Source organism: Chroicocephalus ridibundus, chromosome 2, assembly GCF_963924245.1.
Source record: "Chroicocephalus ridibundus chromosome 2, bChrRid1.1, whole genome shotgun sequence".
Lineage (NCBI taxonomy): Eukaryota > Metazoa > Chordata > Aves > Charadriiformes > Laridae > Chroicocephalus > Chroicocephalus ridibundus.
This window is the reverse complement of record NC_086285.1, coordinates 45,956,348-45,979,570: the sequence shown is the minus strand read 5'-3', so window position 1 is coordinate 45,979,570 and position 23,223 is coordinate 45,956,348. Positions and strand designations below refer to the sequence as shown.

General features: G+C 40.6%; 1 protein-coding gene across 1 annotated transcript in view; it reads left to right on the top strand.

Moving 5' to 3' along the window:
• TRIM71 (tripartite motif containing 71) overlaps nucleotides 1–23,223 on the top strand; it is a 56,747-nt gene that overhangs the window by 21,691 nt on the left and 11,833 nt on the right. Inside the window, exon 2 of the mRNA XM_063325254.1 lies at nucleotides 20,565–20,732. Coding sequence (XP_063181324.1) covers nucleotides 20,565–20,732 — 168 coding nt within the window. The remainder of the gene's footprint in view (nucleotides 1–20,564; nucleotides 20,733–23,223) is intronic.

Here is a 23,223-nt window from a genome sequence, read left to right as displayed (position 1 = left end):
GTCTAAACTGGGGGGATGCTGGTGGGGTGGTTGTCCTTTAATAGGAGGGATTTCTTGGGTCAGTTGTGAAACCCCCACTTCATATTTGACCACACAAATCTGTGAGGTTGTGCTGCATCATGGAGTAGATAAATGCTTTATAAAAATTTGTAATCTCTGTAGAAGTAGAGCTGACTTCCCCTGACAGCTTCCACAGCATAGCCCTGGGGACTTTCAATGCTGACTAAACTAGAGGGGAGAAAAGGTGTGGGACTGTGATAATTACCTGAAGCTGACAGTCTCTCAGGATTGCATTGCTTCTGTTTGATACCATGAAACCATAGTAGTAAACAGTTATCTCTTACAGTAAACCTTGAACCACATGCGCCTTCAAGTCCAAAGTATTGCCTGCAGTGCATTTGCCTGCTCCTTTTTCTTCAGCACATTAAACTACGCTGCTAACAGAAGAGCAGTCTTTATCAAGAAGAGGCATTGGTCCACTGCATGAGCTGAACACAGTGTTACAACTGAAATCTGTAATAGTGGGTTCTTCCCTCATTCTTCAATTTACTGAAGCCTTTTGCAAATACAGTCATGGAATGGAGCTCTTAACACTTTCAGAGTTGTTAAATTGTAATCCTTTGTCTTTCAGATTTGCTGCTTGTGTCTGGCACTACAACTTTTCACCTGTCTTCCAATTCAACACTTGTTTTTTGAATCTGGCTTTAATGAACAAATGTAACTTTGGGTTAAGGGAAGAATATTAATGTACAGTGTAACTGGGGCTTCTGTTCACTGTAAGGGTCTTTTGACCTGCTTATTAGTGGGGGCATTGTTCTGGTAAGCCATTCCAGGACCCATCCTGCCAGTCTTCTGCACAGGATTAATCATTTCCTCTTGACCTCCTGCTCTCTTTTCCTAACATGTTGCATTGATCAGAATCCTTAACTCACAAGTTTGCTCCTGTTTTTTAAAAATGGGAGGAAAAGGGGGGGAGGAGGAATGCAAAGAAATTAGATATAATGTCTGCTGTTAACATTCTTAGTAAGCATTTTTCCTTTTTTCCTTCTTGACTCCTCCCTTCTCCCAAGAAAAGAAATCCCTTCCTGGTATGTATTAGCTCCAGATCTCAAGCATCTTGAGTGCCTCTGTTTCACTGGAATTACTTTTTTTGAGTATGCAACTTCCTGCAAGATCAGCTTTGCTTATAAAGGTCACATTTAAAGCTTTACCTAGTTGAGGCTTTCAGCTACTGATCTACCAGATTGGAGCACTCTAATCTTCTTGATCTGTAGTATTTTGATAATAGGTAAGGCAGTGTCAAGAATAATACATGTGGCTCTTAATTTTGCTCTATTTTTTTTTTATGCCAGCAGAGGAAGGTATTTATGAGATTATACAGGGTGTAATACTCCTAATAGAGAAAAAGAACACTCTGTGTTTATCATTACTGACAACATCTTTGTTATGCCTTTAAGGGAGCTGTTGACTTTAAGGTACAAGGGTCTGCTGCCAGCCAGTCCCAGATTATATCAGTAAAAGAAAGGAATACTTGCTCTGTTCAAATCACCCACAGGTCCCTGTATTCCACTACTGCCTGTGGCTGGTAGCTGAACCAAACTTTGTGGGAGCTGGTCTCTAGACTTCAAATTTCACTTCTGCCTTGGAGCTGGTTGTTCTGACCCACTGTGTCCAGGCATGATCTGACTTTTGAGAAGGCTGCTGTAACTTGCGTGTCATTTTCTGAAGTGTTAATGGTAGCTCCAAGGGGGAGATATGAGCTGAAGAAAGCCAATGGCATAAACGCAAAGGTCTGTTTCCTCTTCTCATAGAACCTCTTTCAGTGAGGCTGCATGTCAGTGGTAGTCTTCCACTCTTGGTTTTCTCCAAGCAGGGAAGACACCAGCAGTAGGACTTACCTCCTGGAAATAAGTCATTTAGCCTGCCTTGTTATGTCTGAACAGAGTGATGCTAGCTCTTAAGCTGTTCTAGGTTCATGGTCTTGCTCAGATCAGATGAGTGCTAGATGCCTATGACTGTTCCCAGGAGTACTTCGTGCTACTCTGGGTTACCTGGGGATTCATCTTTGCACCCCAGTTTAGGCTTGGAATGGTTCCATAGCTCCATGACTGACAAAGTGCAGACCTTAACACACATTTCTGAATAGCAGAAACAAAAAAGCTGAAGTAGACCATGAGCTAGAAAGTAAAACTGGATATGGTTCTCCTAGGAAAAAGCAAACAGATTAGAAGCTCTGCCTCTAGTGAAACTCATTGTCCCATGGAGTGAGAGAGCTGACTAGAAAGCCCATCTGCTAAGCCCATGGAGTCTGAGATTGAGACACAATAGCCCTTTGTTCTTGAAGCTGTGGGAGTTATTAGCTTTTGTTAACTAATCGTTTTGGAAGAATCTCCAAATTCCATTTTGTTTCCTGCCCCGAGGTAGGGTTATGGGACCATCCTCCGTGTAAGAAAACTACGGTGGCTATTGATGTCTTCTCACTTCCCAGAGCAGCATGTTAGGACCAAGCAAAAAGACCACATCACAAAAAACACCTTTTTGTACCTTTGTATGCATCACAAAGGATTTAGAGGCAAGAGGGCCTTTCACAAGAACACCTCTGTGGAGATGGAAGTGGGCCTGTTGTCTGCTTGGTAATAGACAAAGTAAAACAAACCACCTGCGTTGAAGGAGGGTTCAGTCTGGTAATTCTGGCACTATGCATAGGAGGTCTAGGGCTAGGTGAAGGGAGCCATATATCTTTTCTGCTTCTCTCAGAAGGTACTGTGAAGTGTGTGTGTGGGGTGGAGGTGCTTTCAGCCATGCCCAAGATTCTGCATTAAGTCGTTTTTAGCTGCTGTTGGCCACCACACCCGAACATCCAGTCTGTTGTCCCTGGCTTCTGCTGCTGGCTGTTGGGCTCTCCACCAGCTCCCCTAGCATCTGGCTCTACTGATAAGAGGCACAGTAGCAAAGATGAGGAGGAACATGCATGCAGTCACAGAACTGCCTCTTGGTTGCCTCTGGTCTAACCCCCAAAAGTTTGTCTTCCTTCTCCCCAACCTTCTTTCTAGAAGGCTACAAGGTTCCTTACTGTCATTAGGTGGTATCAAATGGGCCCCTTCAGTTGAGGTGTGGACGGGGATAGTTGTGTAGCACTCTGCCCTTTTCATGTGTTACCTTGATGGACTGTATTGGCAGTTATTACCCTATTCAATAAAAAAAAATGGCCTGTTGGCTTATTTTTAAAACTTCAGCTGTGTGGGCATACATAGGATTGTTGTCATCATTGAGACTGGATGCCTGCAAAAATCATTACATTAGTGATTCTCTAGTCCATTTACAGAGATGAGAATGGAGGTCTCATGTGAGCAGTTCCAAGCTTATACTCAGTTCCATGTGGCAGTAAGAATAGGGCTGAAGCAAGATCAGGGCTAGTCAGTCACCTGGATGGTTTGCATCTTGTTTCGCTCCCATTCCGTATTCTGCTTTAAGAGCAAATGACTACCTGTAATGCTGGTCCAGCATTCGGAACTATCTTTTTGGGAGAAAAGAGGGTATCCGAGTAGCTGTATTTCATAAGTTTTTGTGGTAGAAGCCACATCACAGCGTAGTAACCAATTCCGGAATACCAATTACAGAAATAGCCTTATCATCCACTCCTAAACCAACATTTGGTGATGGGCCTGCTTATGAGAATGAGCTTTTAAACAGAAATGTGGTGAATAGCTATTTAGTTTTTTTTTTTCAATAAGGCCTCTTTCTAGCTTTGCACATCTTGCACCTCTCTCAGGACCATGGAAGGTAGTGCAGCAACAACTGCAACTGTTAACTGAGTTAACTCAAGTTGTAGCTTGAAGACCTGATGCAAGCTTTAGTCTTTCTCTCTTAGAGGGAAATTTGCAGTGGTAGAACCTATCCTCTACCTAGGAAAACAGCAGTGGGCATGTGCAAGCTGTATGAAGTGGGGGTAACGCTTCCATGGTGTCTCAGTGAATGTGAGCTTGTGCTAATGTGATTAAGCTAGAATGCTAACCAAGCAAAAACTAGGTGTTGTTTTTTTTTTTTTTCTCTGAAAGGTCTTGATGAGGAACTATGTGTCTTCAGAGTCTATGTAATAGAAGGTTTCTGGTGTCTTGTTTTGTTCCTTCAATGGTACCAGCAGAAAGGATTAAGACCAACTGCTCATCTCTTTATCTTAATTTGCTAACTGGGTGAACACTGAAGTTACTTCCTCTAAGAAATTACCAGTATGGTCTTTTAATGTTCTGTTTTGGTAGCATTTGTTACTAAAGCAGACTTAAATACTCTTCCACTGGTTTGAGCATTATAACACTAGGCTCTTTAGAGAGAGAAGTCTTGCTTCCTGTGGTTAGCTCTGTGATCTGTATATAACAGTCTGTACGTTCAGAATGTGTTATGTTTATATTGGCTGTGTGATCTTGAACCTTTCCTAGAAAGAAAGGGTGTGGGAGGAGATGTTGTTCTGCCCATCCTTATTCACTTAGATATTTGCTAAGGGTGGTGTGCTTTTCACCTTGCCAGTGAAAATACTGATTGTATTTAAAGAAAAAATGCAACACACCTGGGTGGCTAGCAGCACAGGGATGTATTTTGACTCAAGCTGTTAATGCCTAACTGCAATTTTCTGAGAATGCTACTTCTCTCCCTTCTGCCATTAGGGGTTGTGGATATATGACTTGGTCTGTGCCTGAAGTTGCTGCTGTGACTCTTAGTTTCTCACTAAGGAACTGAGGAAGCTGGTAGTGACTAATCCTTGAACACTGGGGCATAAGATCGGGAGGGGGCTCTCTTATGTTCTGTTTGGACAACTTGCTGCTCCCTAAATCACAAAGGAAAGCAACAACTTTTAATTTTTTTATAGCCCTTACAACAAAGTGTGGGCTGGGTGACCCTTTTAGAGTAGCGAAATTGATTGAAATTGCTCAAAAAATACACATAGAAATTTCTTAGCAGCTGATTGTACACCAACTGGTTTTGCCTGTGTGTGCATGTGCTCACCTGCTAATGGAGGATCAAACGTCCTCTTCAAATGAACCTTGGCTGTGTCAGAAACCCCTTTGATACCTGTGCTGCTCTCTGCCAAGCTGCAGTAAAACCAATCCCTTTCTAGGAACTTGGAAGCAGCCAGACAAGAACTCTGCATGTACAATGCAGACATTCAGCGTGGGCAGTTTATAAGGACCAGTCAGGAGAAGTATTACCAGAGGGCAGTAGCAGATAAATTTAAGATCATGGAGGCTAGAGACAGGCAAAAGAAACTGGCCTTTGCTTTCTGTCTTTGCTACCTCAGCTATGTTAAAAACAAATAAACAAAACATTAATGGGGATACAAATAGATTAAATGCAGTGTTCTAGTTCCTCAGTCTGAAGAAGCATGATCTCTATCTCGGATGTATTGTTTTAAAAATAAGTAACTATGTAAATGGATTTCAACTGTAACTTCTGAAAACTTTAAATCATTCCAGGAACGAAAGACAATATTCTAGTATTCTCTGAGGTGCATTCATTATGGTCTTAAAATCTACTTGTTCTCCCTGCTATAGATGACTAAAAGCTACTTGAATGATTCAAATGCTTGAGTCTTTGCTTTAAAGTTAGATAATTTTATATTTTTATTTGCACTTGCAGCTTCACAGTGCAAATTTGGTCTGGAGAGATTAAAGAGTTAGTTTAATCTTCGCCTGTAAGATCTTAAACTCCTCCTTCCCTCCCACCAACCCTTTTCAAGGATAATATTCCACTGTGCCAGATTGCCCATATTGCCACCAGAAAATTGCTTGGACCACTTCTTACAAAATCAAAGGTCAACTCCATGCCTTGGTGGCAGCTGGGAAACTAATGATTTAATGCTGCTTTGACCTTTGGCTTCCTAGTCCGTTTGAGTCTGACCCAATGTTTTAATTTTCCAATACTGCTGGGCAGTTGGCTTTTGTCTGTTTCCAGATGTAACTTGCATATTGAGGCCTGTTACTGAAGTGAGAACAAAACAACAAAACATCTCAGCCTACAAGGGGAAGGAAAAATAACAGCATCTACCTTTTTTTATGCTGCAAAATACAGCTGTCCAGTGAGACTGACTCTTCTACAGCTAACAAGGTCAGGTTTAGAATAGCAAAATGTGAATATTTGTCTAGCATTTACATCTAGACTTTTTAAATGTATTTTAATGGCAGCCTTGCTGAAATGCTGTTCCTTTACAGACTTGTAAAAAGTAACAGAGTAAAAACAGTAGCTCTTTCTCCGTCTGCCCTCAACTTCTCCAAATCAGTATTTTTTTTTTTTTATTGGAAGAAAAGTCACTGTTTGATCCGATGCTGGGAAACATAAATAACCAGTTGGCTCTTGAAAAATGAGTGTGTTTGCTGTTGTGGGGAAATAGAAGTGTAAAGTGAGATGGAAAGGTGTGGTGACTTAGCTTTTAGTGTGATTAGGAAGTTCCTTTTTTTTTAGCACTGCAACTTTTAATCAGGAGTACTCTGTCGTGTGTGTTTGATGTATATACAAGGTGAATACTGCATTCGACTTTTGCCATACTGGTAACTTTTGCAGTCGTTGCCGGTACAGTTTGAATTTGCTATTAATGATGTGATAATGGTGGGGAAAGCACCCTAAAGTGGGTAGCCTTTTCTTAATGGAAAGACTGACGATTGTTTGGAAAGATTCCCCTTGAGTACTGATGCATATGGAAACTCCTCTTCGCCTGAAAGTGCAACTCTCTTGTTTTATCTGGTCTGTCTGCCCATCACAAGTACCAATCTTGATTCCTGCCTGAACTACCCTGCTGCTCTCAAAGGTCAGCTCATACCCGGGCTTGTGTGCGAGAGGTTAGTTTTTGCAGAACAGATGGGCTCCTAAAACTTTTATGGTCTTCAGTCAAATCACCTCAAGCTGTAATCTCATTAAATCTTAAGTGAATCAGTGGGTCTGGTTATTACTTAAAAGCAGAGTTACAGGAAGCGATGTTCCTGATGCAGTAGGTCTCTCTTGGTAGTAAGCTACCAGAGGTTCTTGCCTGTGTGTGGCTCTTAAAGCTGCTCCATTACTTTGATAGCAAAGGTGGTATGTGGGGTGCAGCGAGTTAACCTTTTGGTAGAGGACAAAGGTAAAGATGGCAGCTTTTCCTGAAATCCTTATTTTGTTAACCTACAGAGTTTTAAATCTTCCCTGCATTTTTGATCGCATGCATATTATGCTGTCCTGGTAAGCCATTTGTGTCTTAGAATAAATTAACCTACTGACTTAGTTGGAATGACAGCAGAGTGCTCAGCACTGAGCACACAGTTGCTGAAAGAATTGTGTAACAGCACTGTTCAAAAGCCTGGCCTTCCTCTTATTTAATTCAGCATATTGTCTTCAGGAGTTCCTGTGCTAGAAGACACCACATAGAAGAATATTCTGTAGGCCGGCTGGTAAAACACTTTCCTTGAAAGTTTAACCAAGCAGACTTGGCTCAATAGTTTAATTGTCTTGGGCTTGGAAATCTGGTTAAACATGTTTTGTTCTTTGCCTGGATTGCAGAAAGTCTTTTTCTTTTTTAGAGAGAATGAATCTAATCTATGACCTCTTCAGACTTTCTTCGTAGCAGGTAGGGGACATGTAGGACTAGTTTGGCAATACATAAAAAAAATGATGATCATGGCTTAACATGTAAGACTTGTGTGTACACAAGAGTGTTCATAAAAACTTCCTGCTGATTGTGCAGAGATAATAAAATTTCTTCTGCCTTGCCTACCAGCTTCCTCCCTTGGGGGCAGGGAGGGACGAATGGAGAGACTGTACTTTGTGTAAGCCCAGCCTTTTGGTGAATTGGTGTACCTAAACTGTAGTCAAACTCCTGTGAGTGCTTGTGAGAAATAGCATATTTCTAATATAGATGTTTGTGGTGCACTTGTCATACGCTTTCACTGTAAGAGAATGGTCTCTTTCTTGGAATTGTATTGTATGTAACAAGACAGTATAGATTATATAGTAAAATAGCATTTTTTGTAGTAAGAGTAGTGTCTGTTTTTCTCTGCAAGAATTGGGCAAGGATTTAACCTTCTTAGCCATCCCTTCTTCCTTTGAAGTGAGTCAGATCTGACTCTTTCCCCTCTAGTTCAGCCTGGATAGCTTTTCTTCCCTTCACTGATGATTGAGCAAGCCTTCTATATTTACGTTTATCCTGATTTAAAGCTCAAACAAGGCTACCGTTAAATTTTAGGGTAAGACTAACTTTGCCTGCACGGTAGGGAAGCAATCCAAAAGCTAGTGTTACGTGGAATGGTTGATGCAGATACTGAAAAAAGGCTGGTGCTTTCAAGGAAGGATTCAGAGTATTTAAGCATTTTAAAAGTTCAAAATGCTTTCAAATTCTTAAAAGGTCCTTGAAATATATCACGGAACCATGACAAGGTGGCACCACCCCACTGTAGTTTGGTTAGACCAAAACTATAATTGCCCTACAACAGAATTTATTTGGTGGCGGTATGAATACATACATTATATACTTGACCCATGGGACCCCCCTGGAATGGGTTAAACATAGAATGTGTGTATCAAACAGAACTTAAACCTTGACTGGGATGGAAGGTTGTCCTCATTCTCGCAAAACTGAACCTACTACTCAATAGTGGTGTCTAGGGCAAAATGACAAAGTGCAACACAAAGTATTTCTTATTCATTGTCAAAGCGCCTCAAATCTGTCCTGCAGTTTGAAGCAGCAGTAATCTGCAATCTTAAATCCTCTCCATGAGCAAAAGGTCTGTTATAGTAGGACACCGTGCAGCACTTAAATCTGTGTCAGAAACACAGAAAGGTGTGTGTTTTCTTTTTTTGGGGGGTGTGTGTGGTTAAAAAGAAAAAAACAACCCACCACTTTGTCCGGATGGGAAAGCATAGCCTTTAAACTTGCTTGTACCTGTATTTCACCAATTTGGAATTAAGTGTGGGGCAGGTAAGCAATTAATTTAGAGTTCAGATACTTCTGAAGTCTTGCCTTCTGCTCTGCCAGAGAGGCAGACAGCTAGAGATGTATGAAGATGTACTTAAATTGTCCATCAGAACTTGTCTTAAGTCTTTAGATAGAAATAAAAATGTCTCTAATTTTGTGTTAATGGCTTGTAGACAAAGGTTTATCTGTTGTTCTTGCTGTTCTGTAGTGATGGAGAAAAAATGATTCTGAGTAAACACTTTTGAATTCCCCAAACAGATCTGTTTCTTAGATATTTTTCTTTTATGATTTACAGCACCTTTTTGGCACTAACTGCAGAGCTGTGTCATTATATGATAGATGGACAAGAATTTACTCATTTACTCGCAAGGGATTAAAGAGTAACCTGCAGTAATGTTTGTTATATGATTATTGAAATGCCCTGAGGCTGTTAAGACAGCTAGGTCTTCCAAAACAAACATTAAATACTAGAGTTCAGTTGGAAGTAATAGTGCACTAGCACCCATAGGATAACACTTTCATGAGGAGTCTTTCATAAAACATGGTTGTGTAATCCTCCTTAAAATTAAGAGGAATTGTAAGAAGCGTATTAATCTGACAAATTTAGTCTGGCATTCTACTACAAGCAGCAAAGCTTTGATCCTCAAGAACAACATTGTTTCTTTGCATGAGATAGTCTGGTGTATGTGCTGAGTCCTATGCTGGGAGCAGATAATGATTATTTTTGACGTAATTGGTACAATTTGGTATTGGCTGAGGAACCCTGATACAGTGTATGTATAATACTCTTCTAGAAACTACTGCCTGGATCTGGAGCAAACAATTTTTTTTCTTTCAATGCAATCCAAATTTGTTTTTGCTTAATTAAGATTCCTCATTTATGAGGGATCCCAACCGAAACCTCAACATGCTGTAATTTTTCTTCCTGCTCTGAAACATGTGTACTTAAGCTAGTAAAAATTTTACACTTGCATATTTTTAGTGGGTGAGCGTTTGAGAGGATGATGGTATATAGGGAGAGCTTGAATGGTTTTTGAGAAGATACCTTCCAAATGTTCATTTTGGTCATTTTTGGGATTCAGTGAAGTTCCTTCTAAGACCTTATTCTATAAGACTTGGTATGTGGGTATATATTTGTTTTTAAAATAGTGTTTGGGATGGAGTATGTAAGGCAAGAGGAGCAGGGAAGGCAACAGAGTGGGCCAATTCAGTGCTGCCTTTGTGCTTTTTACAAAACCTGTTCCACATAAGCAGTAACTAAAAACATTGCAGTATAAAACACTTGGAATGGGTTTATATGTCAGTTTTCCCAGACAACCGTCTTGCCTGTATTTCCTAATAAAAGGCTATAGTTGGTCATATTCACTTTGTCCTGAGTTTGATGTGCATATGGCACTGGTGGTAACTGGACTTGTTTAATAGGCATGGATTGTTTCACAATTAAAGGAGGAAAAAGAATTAACAGCTCCTGCTGGGGGGCGGGTGTGTGTGTGTTCAGTACCATGGCTGTTCTTGTTACAGCTTTCCTCTGAAGAGAGGTGAAAGGCAGAAGTGGGAGGAACAGCAGAACTACTGTTGCCATCAGATGTCCAGGCTACAGTAGCAGCCAGTGCCTAATGCTGGGGTGGTGGTGGGAGAAGGATGATGCTTTCTTTCTGCTCCCCTGTCTGCCTCACACACTTGGCTGACTGGGCAGTTTCCCACTGAGAAAATGTGTGAGGAAGGAGGAATTCTTTCCTATAATATCCCAGGTGATCAGCATATGCCCTAATGCATAAATTTATATTACCGTTCTTTGTTTTTACTCCATGTAGTTTAAACTGCGATAGGATCACTATGGTTCTGTTTCTAAATTTAAACTGATAGTGGTATTTAATTTTTTCGCATATGCAAGAGTAAGTCTTACCACAAGGAGTCATTTCAAGTAGCTTAATCCCTTCAGTAATTGCTGTCTCTGTAGTGATACTAGCTTGCATAATACTAGGTAAATCTCTGTTGAGGTGCTGATATTGGAAATGGGGGAGGGGGTGTGATGGGGACAGTGTCTTGTACAAGTATGTGTACTGATTTGCCTACCAGGCTATTACACAAACTGGAGTTAGTCTAGTAGTGGTGGTTAGAAATCTGAATTGCTTCATGTATGTATGCTAAATGTATGTTAACAACCCTCTTTGTTAAAAGGGCTTTGAGATTTGCTAGGCTAAAAGTTGGTATTTTTTCTTTCATCCTAACACAAATTTTCCGTTTTAAAAAGTATAGAGAGAGTTTTTTAATTCAGTAGAGATTATGTAATAATACTAAAATTATTTTAAACGAATAATCAGTACAGAGACAAACTTTGCACAAATAGAGTACGCGCTTGAAGATAGAAATTAAAAATGTTGAGCTACATCATACTTCTGACTTTATATTCATGGTACTTCCATATAAAAATGGCTTTATCTGAAACATTTCTTTTAAGCGCTGTTCTCTCCTTGTTGTTTTGACTCTGGGTTCTTGTGCTTTTCCCGTATTACTGGCAGGAAGGCCACACAAGCAAGGGGGAACAACCAGATAATAAAGCTGCAAAGTGGACTCCAAATTCACAATTGCTTAGTTTGCTAGTATTCTCTAGCTAACTGCTGTTTGACTTACGGGTTAAATTCACATGGTGGTTAAACTGTGGGAGTCTAAATGTGCGCTTTCAATCTTTTATTTTGCAACAAGTACGTACTAGATGACGTAACTGAAGCATTACTCTATGTGAAAGAATAAGCACAAACTCATGTTCCAAAGAATATTTTTTTAACCAAGATTTCTAGTATTGCTTAAAACAAAAGAAGAAAAAGAAACCTACAAAAGCCCACTAACCCAAAAACTGCACACGAAACAAAAAACCAAGGTAGAACCTATCACAGTGTTAAAATAGGTAAAGCCACAGTTTCTCTGGATAAATGTGTTCTTTCTCCTCCTACTCTGTTTTTCCCTAACAATTGGGTGCTATGAATTTAGGATGTCTAGCCTGATAGGCTTTCTGACCCCCCCCAGAGGAGCCCTCTAAAAACATTAATGGGAATCTGTTGCACCAAAGTAAACTTTCTTAGGTAGTGGTGATTTGACTACAGACTGTCTCTATAAGAAAATGAATCCTACAAGAGACCTGTTTGTGCTGGGATCAGGATGTTGTTTCACAATTGGCTTGTCTTCGGCATGAGGGCTAGCTGGCCCTTGAGTGAAATCCGGGAACTTTAGCATTAGTTTCTCTTCCCATTCCCTTACCCCTATCAAATCAAACAGCATAAGGTTTGTTTCTGGTATACTAAGAGACAAAACCATTTTCTAGCTATTTGTTTGCAAGGCATATAATAGCATCCTTGCCATGAGCCTTCCACACGAAGGTCAACAGTTGCTAAGGACCTGAATGGAGGTAGTGTTCTCTGCAGTGCTGTAGGAACAGCACGGCGTTGAGGAATATAGATTTTGAGAGGCGAGGTCTATGCTGATGTTAGTCACAGAGCAGGAGCCTTGGGTGTACCCAGACTCCTATCCTAACCCTTCCTGTGCATAGAAAGAAAAAATTTCAAAAGCTTTAATGCTGAGCTGTGCAGGAAAAGGGAAAATGCATTATGTGAGGAGTTTGTAAAGATGTTGAAGTTTATTGGTTCTCTATGTCATGTGCAATAGAAAAGCAGTTGTCAACCCATTATGATTTACAGCATCAATGAAATCATGGCTAAGCTTTGGCTGAGAACTATAAGACACTTGAACTTTTCAGAGCTGAAGAGTTTGGGAGGCTTGGTGAAGGATTTTTAGGGACTTACAGCAGTGACTCGGACAGATGGGTTTGAAAGTGGAACTGGGTCCTGACCCAGTCTAACGTCTGCTTACACAGCAGGCTATTAGCTTGCTTACTTGAGCTGTTGAATATTTAGATCCTCCCACTGTCCCCTGTGCCAAGACCACCCTGCTGCTACTCGTGTCATGTAGATTTGGCACAGAAGCTGCATTTAAACAGCTAATGAGTTGCATGTTGAAGCACAGGCTGGTCTCCCCTATTGAAATCTGTAAAAGAGCTGACTTACCACTGGCTAAGTAATCTACTAGCTACTGATACTATTACATCTTTCTATATAGGCTGGCTATTTTACCTGCTTTAGTGCCAAAAGCAAATGCTGTGATTCTTAAAACAAAAGAAATGCAGATTTTCTTAAAACAAGCAATTTCTTTAAAAGAAAACTGCATAATGTAGATGTACTGTTATGCACTAATTAAATGATAGCCCACTGTGAGATAATTATACCTGTGCCACCGCAGTATTAACATTAGAAGACTATTAAGCCTGGCTTATCCCTATTTAGGAAGAATTGGAGTGGTGGGGTGGATGTGAGCTGTTCTTTCCAGCTCCTCAATAAGGGAAATCTCTGAGGTAGTACATTAGATCAGCTGGCCAAGTTATCTTGCACCCAAGAGCTTTTAGAAAGCTAGCTGATGAGATGTTAATCTCCAAATGCCGGGCAAGTTCCAGGTGAGTGGTGTAGTGCTCCCTCCGTATTTAGAATGGATGAACAGGAGGGTGCTGCGGCTGCCAGAAGTGCTGCTGTGAGAAATGCTTGGGATTGCTGCAGTTCCGGGGCTTCAGGTGAGTGGCTGTAACCAGGAGCTGCAGTCATCAAATGTAGCTTTACTTTAAGATTTTTAACTCAAAACACGGAGGATGCAATTTTATAGTATGCTGGAGCCAACAGATCCTTAAACCAGCTTTGTCAAAGGTGTGACTTCATGTCTCCTGGCCCCAGTTTGCAGTCTCTAGTGGCACCATTACAGTGGTGATGTGTCCTTCAGAGCGAAGTGGATCTTGATTGTCACTTCTAACCCAAGTCCTTTTAAATTTGCAAATGCTGTTTGTATTGACAAGGGCAACTTAAAATGGTCTCTGCACCATTCCCAGTTGACTGTTAATACTCACTGGGTGTTCTAAACTTGGTTGATGGAACTATGTGTCTTCCAAAAAACCTTTGTTTTTAACTTAGATGATTTTACTGACTCAATGTTTTCATGTCACTGCTCTAAAATACGTAGCTGTTCTTACTGGCTTCATGACATCACAGGAGAATTGAAGAAGATAAACATCAAGAATTTTAAGAGTATGGTTGGTTTGGTTTGGTTCTGTTTGGTTTAACAGCCTGTTTAGCTTCTCAGACCCAACTCCAGTTAGATACTGTTCTTCCAGTTAGAACTTGAGTTGAATGCTACCGAGGAGATTTATACTGATTTCCAGCTGTGAGGTTGGCTAAGCACCAGAACTGAACCATGTGGCTTAGCACTGTAGCTCAGCTGATATTTAATAGATAGTTGTCATCAGATGTCTCCATGCCCTTAGTTGTGGGTTCTTCCCTGCTTGTGCTGGCCATGCTGCTATTCTGATCTCAGGGTCAGCTGATTGAATAAATTGTTTTCTAAAATTAATTTTTCTGTTTGTAAAGATCCCCAAATCTCTTCACTGAGACTGGAGGAGCAGTGAAGGGAGGAGGAAGGCAGGAGGTATAGGGCTTCCTCTTAGAGTGGCTGTCAGTTTAATTGTGGAGCGAAATGACAGCCTTGCACTGTGTGTGGCTCACATTAGGAGCAGTGCTGGTTAAATTGGGGTTTTTATAAGTGAGCTTCCTTCCCCCTCATGTGCTGGGCCAAGAGATACCCGTGTGGCTGAGAAACTGGAGCAAGGAACAGAACCCACTGGAGCGTCTAGGGGAAGGAAGCGTATTAACATGAGTGCTAGGCAAAATGCATGTGGAATTACAGCTTTGTTTCCTACAAACAGACTTGCATGTGTCTTAGTCATCTGTTAGCTGAGCTTTTATTATTCCATGTGGGGTAAGGAAATCAAGCTGAACTTAACAGAAGGGCTGAACAATCCTCTCACACTTCATGAACTTATAAATGGACCAAAACCCATCTCTGTTCATCCAAGTGGCAAAGGAAGGTAATAAATAGCAAACTGGTTTCATTAATCCCACTTGGTACAACTTTCTGTGCATACTGCATGCCCCGTGTAGTATGGGCTGTAGTGCTTCAAGGTGCCAATATTCTTGTAGAAATTTTATTATTAGAATATTGACTTGAATTTGAGAGTTAACTCTTTAACTTACGGAGACCTTCTGGAATTGGTGTACCATTTCCCATTACCACTGGATGCAGCGAGGAAAATCGGTGTTAACTCAGTCTCTTCTACACATTAAGTCAAAAATAGAGATTCTAAGAGTAATTTGATCATTAATTGGTACACAGAAACAAGAAGTTTTTAAGTATCTCTGAAAGTGAAATGTTTGAGGTATACCAGGAAATATCCCATAGTTCTGATGTGTATCACATGGCTTGCTCATATCTTTAATCTTTATATTTTGTATTTACATTTCAAGAGTTATATCAGTGCAGAAGTTAACTTCCTAAAACTCTGATTATGGTGTGAAGCAAGTTAATTGTTACAAATTGCTATTAAAATGGAAACCATGGACCAGCTTCCTACAGAGTAAAAATATTACATCTTTCCACTTAAACTTGCAACAATTATCTGCACCAAACTCTGAACCAGTCATCTTGGGTGGTTTGTTTATATGCTGTTTAAAAAAAAATAAAAAAAAATAATTGCTGCATGTGTGATGCAGGGAAGCAGCTGCTTCTCCAGTTCAGGGGGGAGGGAGGGGACCAAACCAAAACACAGTGCTGAGGGAGGAGGACAAAATTCACTGGAAAATTAGTTTATACTAAAGTCATAGTCATCTAAGCTTTACACACTACCTAACAAAGCCAGTGGTGTTTGGGTTATTGTCAAGGGAACTAGATAATAAAACAGCTTTAGTAATGGAAAACTTTAGACTGACTATGGTAAGTATGATTTTTTTGGTCATAAACTAAGTTAACTTAGAAATGCCATACTGAAACTTTTCCAAAAGCAGAAACCAAGAGCCTACTGTTTTGTCTGTAGATTATTTTTTTTTTAGTGTTGGTTAAGATTACAGGGTAGCTTTCAGAGCATCAGGCTTATATTTTAAAATAATGTGACCTTATGTGTTGCTGCCTTGTACAAATTCTTAACACTATAGGCTTAAGTAAAATCATTGCAAGCCACTGAAATGTCACAACAGAAAACATGCTTAAACATGGTTAGATCCCACGTGCTTTGTTGACAACTGCATGCATATATGCTCTTAAATGTGCTCTGAAATGAGAAAAAAATCAAGTGTTTGCAAGCTTGGGAGGAGAAGGGCACTGTGAGTATTGCTGAAGGAACGTTTATTTAAACACAGGTTAAGTGTAAGCCGCCTCAACTGCTGTTTCTACTGAGTTTTCCCCTGTCGTGGTGTCTACTACATTCCATTGCTTTTGTCTGGGCTTGGTATTTGGGAAATTTTGGTGAGGGCTGGAAGGTGGGGGGGCATGCTGGAAGCTGGTCAGCAGTAAGGAGAGGAGTGCTGGTGTGGGAATTGTGGAGTGGGGTCAGGGTTTAACTTTAGTGGCCATTCATCAGATGATGATTGATTGCTGTGCAGTCCCAGGGGACGTTTAACAACATCTCCGCCCATCCCCCTGCCCCCTTTGAAAGCAGATGGACCAAAAAATGGGGAGAGCGACACCCAGGAATTCCTGCTGTTGTAAAATGTTTTTACGGTGCACTGTACAGCCTTTCCTGAAGCAATCACATTTATGGCCTTGCTGTTGTATTTCTTGGGCTGCTGTGGCTGTAAAAGATGAATAGCCCTGTAATATGGTTCACTGATTCTGTTTAAATTGAAGTAGGCTCCCTTTATTGTTTTGTGTCTAAAATTGTATGCCACCAATTCAGGAAATATTTCCTGTTTGGGAAATAATCAACCCATAGCTGATTTATTCTAAAATAAATCACTTCTAACTATCTCTAAAACTATTCCGCTCTTGCTTCTGACTTCTCCTTTCATTTAATTTTGGTGGAAATGCTAAAATACTAATTAACGTAGTGAAGCAGTTCTTCGTTTTGAAAAAAACAATCTACTAAAAGTATCTACTAAACTTGCTTATGAATCTTTTTTCCCTTACTAATTAGTTACCAAAATGGGTGTTGGAAGTGCACCAGTTTTTGTCTTCCAACACAAACAATTGTATTTTTAAATTACTTAACAATTATTACAGAAAGGAGCAATTCATTAAATGCAATTTACAGAATTCCGAATTTCTTTTAAAGGAGAAATCTGTCTCTGTTTTTCTCATTTCTCTCTTTCCTTGTTGCCAATCAGAACAGTGGTTTGTGGAAAAAACGGCATGCTTGAAGGTTTTTACTTATAAAACAATTTTTCATACATTTGGGAAAATAGTGAAATTAACAGGACAATGATTTACAGCTTGCTGGATCTTTTTGACTGTATCATCTCTACCTCTTCAGATAAGGTGGAGGGGGGCAGTTCTAAGACTTTCCTCTTAAATACTGTGTTTTGGTTTTAGCTTTTTTTATTTGTGTGGGTTTTTTTTAAGCTGAGTGTCATAAGGTGACCTCTTATGGAAGACATAATATTACTATTGCCTACCTTCCTACTACCCCTGCCCATCGACGTTTCAAGACCAGCCTTATTTGCTATATAATCATAGAAGGAGCAGTATGTTGCTATATTAACAGTGCAACTGAAATGTGAGGTGGCCTCTTCACACTGCTGAAATTGGAAGAAGGGAGGCTCTGCCAACCTTTTAGGTACGCAAGTACATCAAATCTGAATTGAGGACACACTTGTGTATTGTGCTACTCAGGTTGTTGGTATGAATTTTTTGCATTGGTGGATTTGGCTTATTTTTCCCCCCTTCTATTTAGAAACAGGCATAGAAACTTAATCCAGCAGTACGTGACCTTTGTGGCCGTGACCTTAGGGACTGGGATGTGAGCAGGCTTGAGTTTAACAATAAATGCCTGGTTGTGGTTGCAGGCAAGCTGGATTCAGTGCTCCAAGCTCCATTAGCCTGGCTGGCTCAACCCCTCACTGTTGCACCCTGTACGGCTGGGTACTTCCCAGTTTAACACTCTGGAAATGTGGCCGCACTGCTGGGTAGAGCTGATGGGCGCTCCTGTCAGTGAGTATGTGAGGTTGACCACACGATGAGAATGGCCATTCTTGTACCTCTTGCCAAGTTTGGGGTTTCTGTTACAGTCTTTTTGTCCAGAAAGGAGTTTATGGTGGGGGGTTCCTAGTTCATCTTGAAGCTGGCTGACTCTTCCAGTTCTCTTGTGGTGGCTAGCTGCCTTCCCCACTGAGAGCAGTAGGGTTATGCATTTGTGCTTTCTCCTCTGTGTATTTAAGGTAACTGTTTTAAATAAGTGTAATGGAGATCAGTCCATCACTGTGTGCTGCTTTTCTCCCAAGCCTGTTAAGTGTTTTGTCTCAGATTTAAATCAAGGTGGCTTTCACCATTTTGTTGACTAAGAAACAAATATGAGGCTTTATCAAGGGCTCTGTAGTATTTACCCAAGACTTTCCCCTGCCATGTCCTGCATATTTCTGAAATGAGATTATGGCTCTTGTCTCTCTTAATTCTAAGTTCAGGAGTGATGTTTTCCACCACGTTTTGGTGGGTGCCAAGAGGCAACCAAACAGCTTAAACTTTGCTTCTCTCTGGTTTGAATGGCTGGGTTACTCTTTACCACTAGGTGCTGTTACCTTGCAGCAGGGAGCACCTGTGGTGTTTTACCGAGCATTTGCTTCTGGTGTTGACTATCTTGGAGGACTAATAACAGATTTAACTTGCTTCTGGACTTCTGTTCATATGGTCACCATTTTCCTTTCAGCTGCTCTGCTTGATTGAGGCCCCAAATCCCTGCTGTATGTTTTTAAAGTATATCGGATTCATATGACTTAACTTGATACCCTGTCTTGGTTTTCATTCTCTCTCAACTTCTCAGTTGCTCAAGTGGAGTCATTCAGCAACATGTAATAAACATTCTCTGTAATTTCAACAGCAAAATTACAGAACTGCATGAGCAAGTGAACATTGTATACAGATTTAGACAACCGCAGTGTAAAGACAAGGAGAAGCCTCTAGTTGAGGAAGATGATGCATTTTGAGTAGTGCATTTTGGAGCCAAGGCAGCTTTTTTTACTTACAAAAGACAGAGGATTTGAGACACTACTTGAGGATTTAGTGTTAGTAGTGCATTTTGGAGCCAAGGCAGCTTTTTTTACTTACAAAAGACAGAGGATTTGAGACACTACTTGAGGATTTAGTGTTTGAACAGAAGCAAAACAGTTTCCCTACAGCAAAACTTATTTTTTTAAAAAAGTGTTTTAGTAAAATCTGACATGTGTGCACACACATACCCCTTTGAGAAATTAATCCATATACCACTTCAGCTGTTGCGCTTCTAGGAGCTTAAAATGTCACTTTATGCAGCACAGGCAATCTGAGGGAATCACCTGTCCTGTCCTCCCCCTTCCTTTTGAGGAAGAAGGGAAAGGGGGATGTTATGCACCATATCATGAACTGTTAGCTGGAATCGGGAGTGGCTGGATGACAGCTGTGAGAAGACAGGCATATCAAACACTTGTCCAGTCTTTGTTTTGCTCTTGCTCCTTTCTGTGAAGTAGATTTCAAATAGCTGGTGATGGAAGAATTGTTTGTAGCGTGAAACCCTGTTTGCCGTTGTATAGTGGATTTTTGACTCTTCCATGGTAATCTAGATTTTCTAACATTACACTCTAGCAAAAATCGTGTATGCAGTTAAGAGCAAGACTTAAAATGCAGAACTTTCATGTGTTGAAGTGTTGTACTTTTTCACTTGCATCTTTGAAAACAAAACAGCTGATTTCTGCTTGTGACTTAGAAAACACACTTCCATGAAAGATGCTATTTGTGTGCTGCTTCCCTCTACTGGATGGAATGGGAACAGTTATGGCTGATGAATAGGCCCGCTTCCTAGGCTAACATCTTGGTGTAAGACTTTCATTGTGATTGGAATATAGGGCTTTTAAGTGCTTTGTGAATAGAATGGGGTTTTAGGAGTTACCCACAGTTCACCGTAGCATTCAAATGCTCTGATGGGCATGTTAATGTTCCAGTCTTGTTCTTGGACAACTCGAGCATCTCTCACTAGCTGTTAGGAGTGGCAGAAGGGAGTCTTGCCTAATGTTGTCACTACCCTGAACATAAGGGATTTGCATATTTTGAAAAACATAGAGCTTGGTTCTCTGGCATGCATACTTAATTTTCACCTTCTGGGAGGTGGGTGTGCTGGTGCTGCAGTTCTCTGGTGCAGTGATTATTAAATGACCCACTTAAGAGAATGTGGTGTTTGTGTATGCAGGAAAAGTCTTCACCTGAAACTTGCCATAGATGACATCTCCAATCTGCAAGTGTTGGCAGATGGCTTCCGCTCTTAAGAGGAGCTGATGTGGACACTCTTCCTAGTATTGTATTGCAAAGAAAACAATGACACTTCCATCTAACTGTTAGGAGTATGATTTGGAGCTTACTGGGAGAGATAGCTCTTCCTCTGTGGAGAAGCGATTGTGAAGTCTTTGCCTATTTCTGCTGCCTCTAACCATCTTCGTAGTAGAGCTGTTGTATTTTTTTTTTATCCTGGCCCTATTTTCTCTTTGATACTTCATTAGATAGTGATACAGATTTATTTTTTTTCTTCTAGGTACTGCATTTCTACTGTGATACCTGTTCTGTCCCCATATGTCGGGAATGTACCATGGGACGACATGTGGGTCACAGCTTTATCTACCTCCAAGATGCCCTCCAAGATTCCAGGACTCTCACCATTCAGCTCCTGGCAGATGCTCAGCAAGGACGACAGGCTATTCAAGTAAGATACTTCCAACTTGAGTACTTTATTCCCCCCTACTTTTCCCCCACAGCTTGTCTGTTACAGGGCAAGGTGTCAAGGCAAAAAGCTCTCTGCTTCTGCTGTCAGTCTTCTCACCCCTTCTGTTCTCTCAGATCCCTGACAGAAGTGACTGTGGAGCTGAAAACAAAGTGTTGTTATATGAATTTTGCATTCTTGAAGCATAATCCTGTCATGTAAATCACAATATATATATGAAGCTCTGTACAAACACACTTGAGCACGAAGCATTTTGCAAAAAGTTCTGATCTTGTATAGCAGTGCTAAGCCTGGTTTTTGTTTTTACAACTGAGACTTATTTTCAGCTATCTTTTCTGCCTGTACAGCATCTAGCACTGTAACTACCTATGACTCCGGTTATGTCTTCAGTGTTGCTACCAAATATAAAATACTAATCAGCTGTTGGATTAGTGTGAAACTTGTAGCCTGCCTGTGTGAAGGATCTGGAGCTATCTCCGCGCAAGGATTACTCTTGCTTACACACATGCCTACTATAACTGTCTGCTGTTGCTTTCTACCTCAGCTATGTTTTATATCAGGCAAGGACTGGAAGGAAGGTAGTACAGTGCTTCAAACTACAGAAGAAACTTGCATAGGAAATTAACCTAACCTAATGTGTAGATAATTAGTTCTGCTGAACAATGTCTAGTAGTAAGTGTTACATGATACTAGTGGTAGTTTTGCCTGTATAAAGCAACTTTGGATGGGGAATGCATTTTGGGAAGCTACAGTACTATTGTCTTGTTTTGCTAGCCTCAAATGCTCTGGGTTTGAGCTGGATGTTCTGGAACTCAACACTTCTGTGTGATTTAACTAATAAAATTTTTTGAGTAAACATTGGTAGAATGCCATTTATAGGAAGTAAACTTACTTTCTGAATTGGGTGTGCTTTCTTGGCACACGTGGGACAACAATAATTAAAAAAAACAAACAAATTTGTTGTCTGCCCATCATCACTTGTTTCTAGTAGATGAGGATTTGAGTGGGTCTCTTAAACTTTCTTACTAACTAAAATCTGTTAAATCTCTTCTTCCGTTCCTTTTGGCAGTGACCACTCCTTCAGTATCTCCTAGCTCACTTTCCTGCAGCACCACAAAATTTCTGTGTACACTGGGCAGGTTACTAGATGTAGGGCTTGTGTGTCTTGGGGACTGGCTGTTTTGAAAATTGGATACCTTTCTGTGATGTGACAATTTTTCTGCCTTACTGGTTAGTGAGAATAAGCCATAGTTTTTAGCCTGTCAGATAGCTATAACTCTTTAGTAAGCTTCTTCAGTGGGACAGGAACAGCTAACTTTTCTCTCCTTAAGTCTTCACACCTGTGGAATGAAGTGATAAGTATTAGATAGTATAGATGTTAAACTGTTGTTGATGTCTCCCTTTAGCTTGCAAAACAGAACAGCAAACACCAAGATTTAGGAGGTGGATGGCTAGCTTAAGACTTAAAACTCCATCTTAAGACAGAATCCTGCAAACTGTAGCTTCTTCCAAGATTTGTTTTAAACTGGACCATAAGGCTCTTCATCAGTGTCCATACTGAAACATTTAACATGTCCCCAAAATGAGCAAGAAGAAAGAGATTATACTAGTTTTAAAGAACCTCACGGGTGCAGTGTCCTGAACTTCTCCAGGATGTCTTAGACAAGGGCTTGTCTGTTAGTAATTAAATTACTGCTCTGACCTCCAGGGCTCTTAATCATCTAACTGGTGTAGACAAATCATCTAAGAGAAGGGACTGACTCTTAGAGTAAAAACTAGTAGAACATCATTCAGTACCACTCTACTACTGAATTCTACAAAAAAAATTCTGCATGAATGCTTTTGTGCCTGCTTACTTCCTACTGGGTTTATTTTGCATATTCCTCCCCATTTTCTTCTGGCTTTTATGTTGGAGGTGCCTGCCATTGTGGTGAGATGACTATTTTATGACGGTACAGGTGAAGGGTGGGTTGTACTAGCTATGCTTGTGTAACTTGAACAAGCAGCTCAACTGAACTTAGTTTGTGCAGTTGTGCCCTTGTCTAGTTACAGCCCATCCAGGTTAAGAGCCTGTCTTGGAAGTGTTAACTGGGCAGCTTGTATAAAGATTCTGTAAAATAAACCATGCTTTTCAAGAACTGGTTTGTCTTATTAGTTTAGTGGGCTTTTTAATCTGGACTGCTCTACAGAAGGAGTGTAGTGAGCAAGCAGATCGGTGATAAAGCTGATGTGGTGGTAATCTGTGAGTGCATATGCAGGAATGGGAAGATGGTACAACTCGAGACAGCTGCTTCCTAAGCAGCATCAGCAACAACTAGAAGAGCATGTGATATGGTTAAAAGCAGAGGTGCCTGACTCAAAGGTTGGTACAGTGAGCCTGCTGCATAAGAAAGTTTCCATGGAGCAGAGCTTTCCTTGTTCTTGGGACGATAGGGCTGTGAAGCTATAAATCTGTCCTAGGGAGGCGACAGCA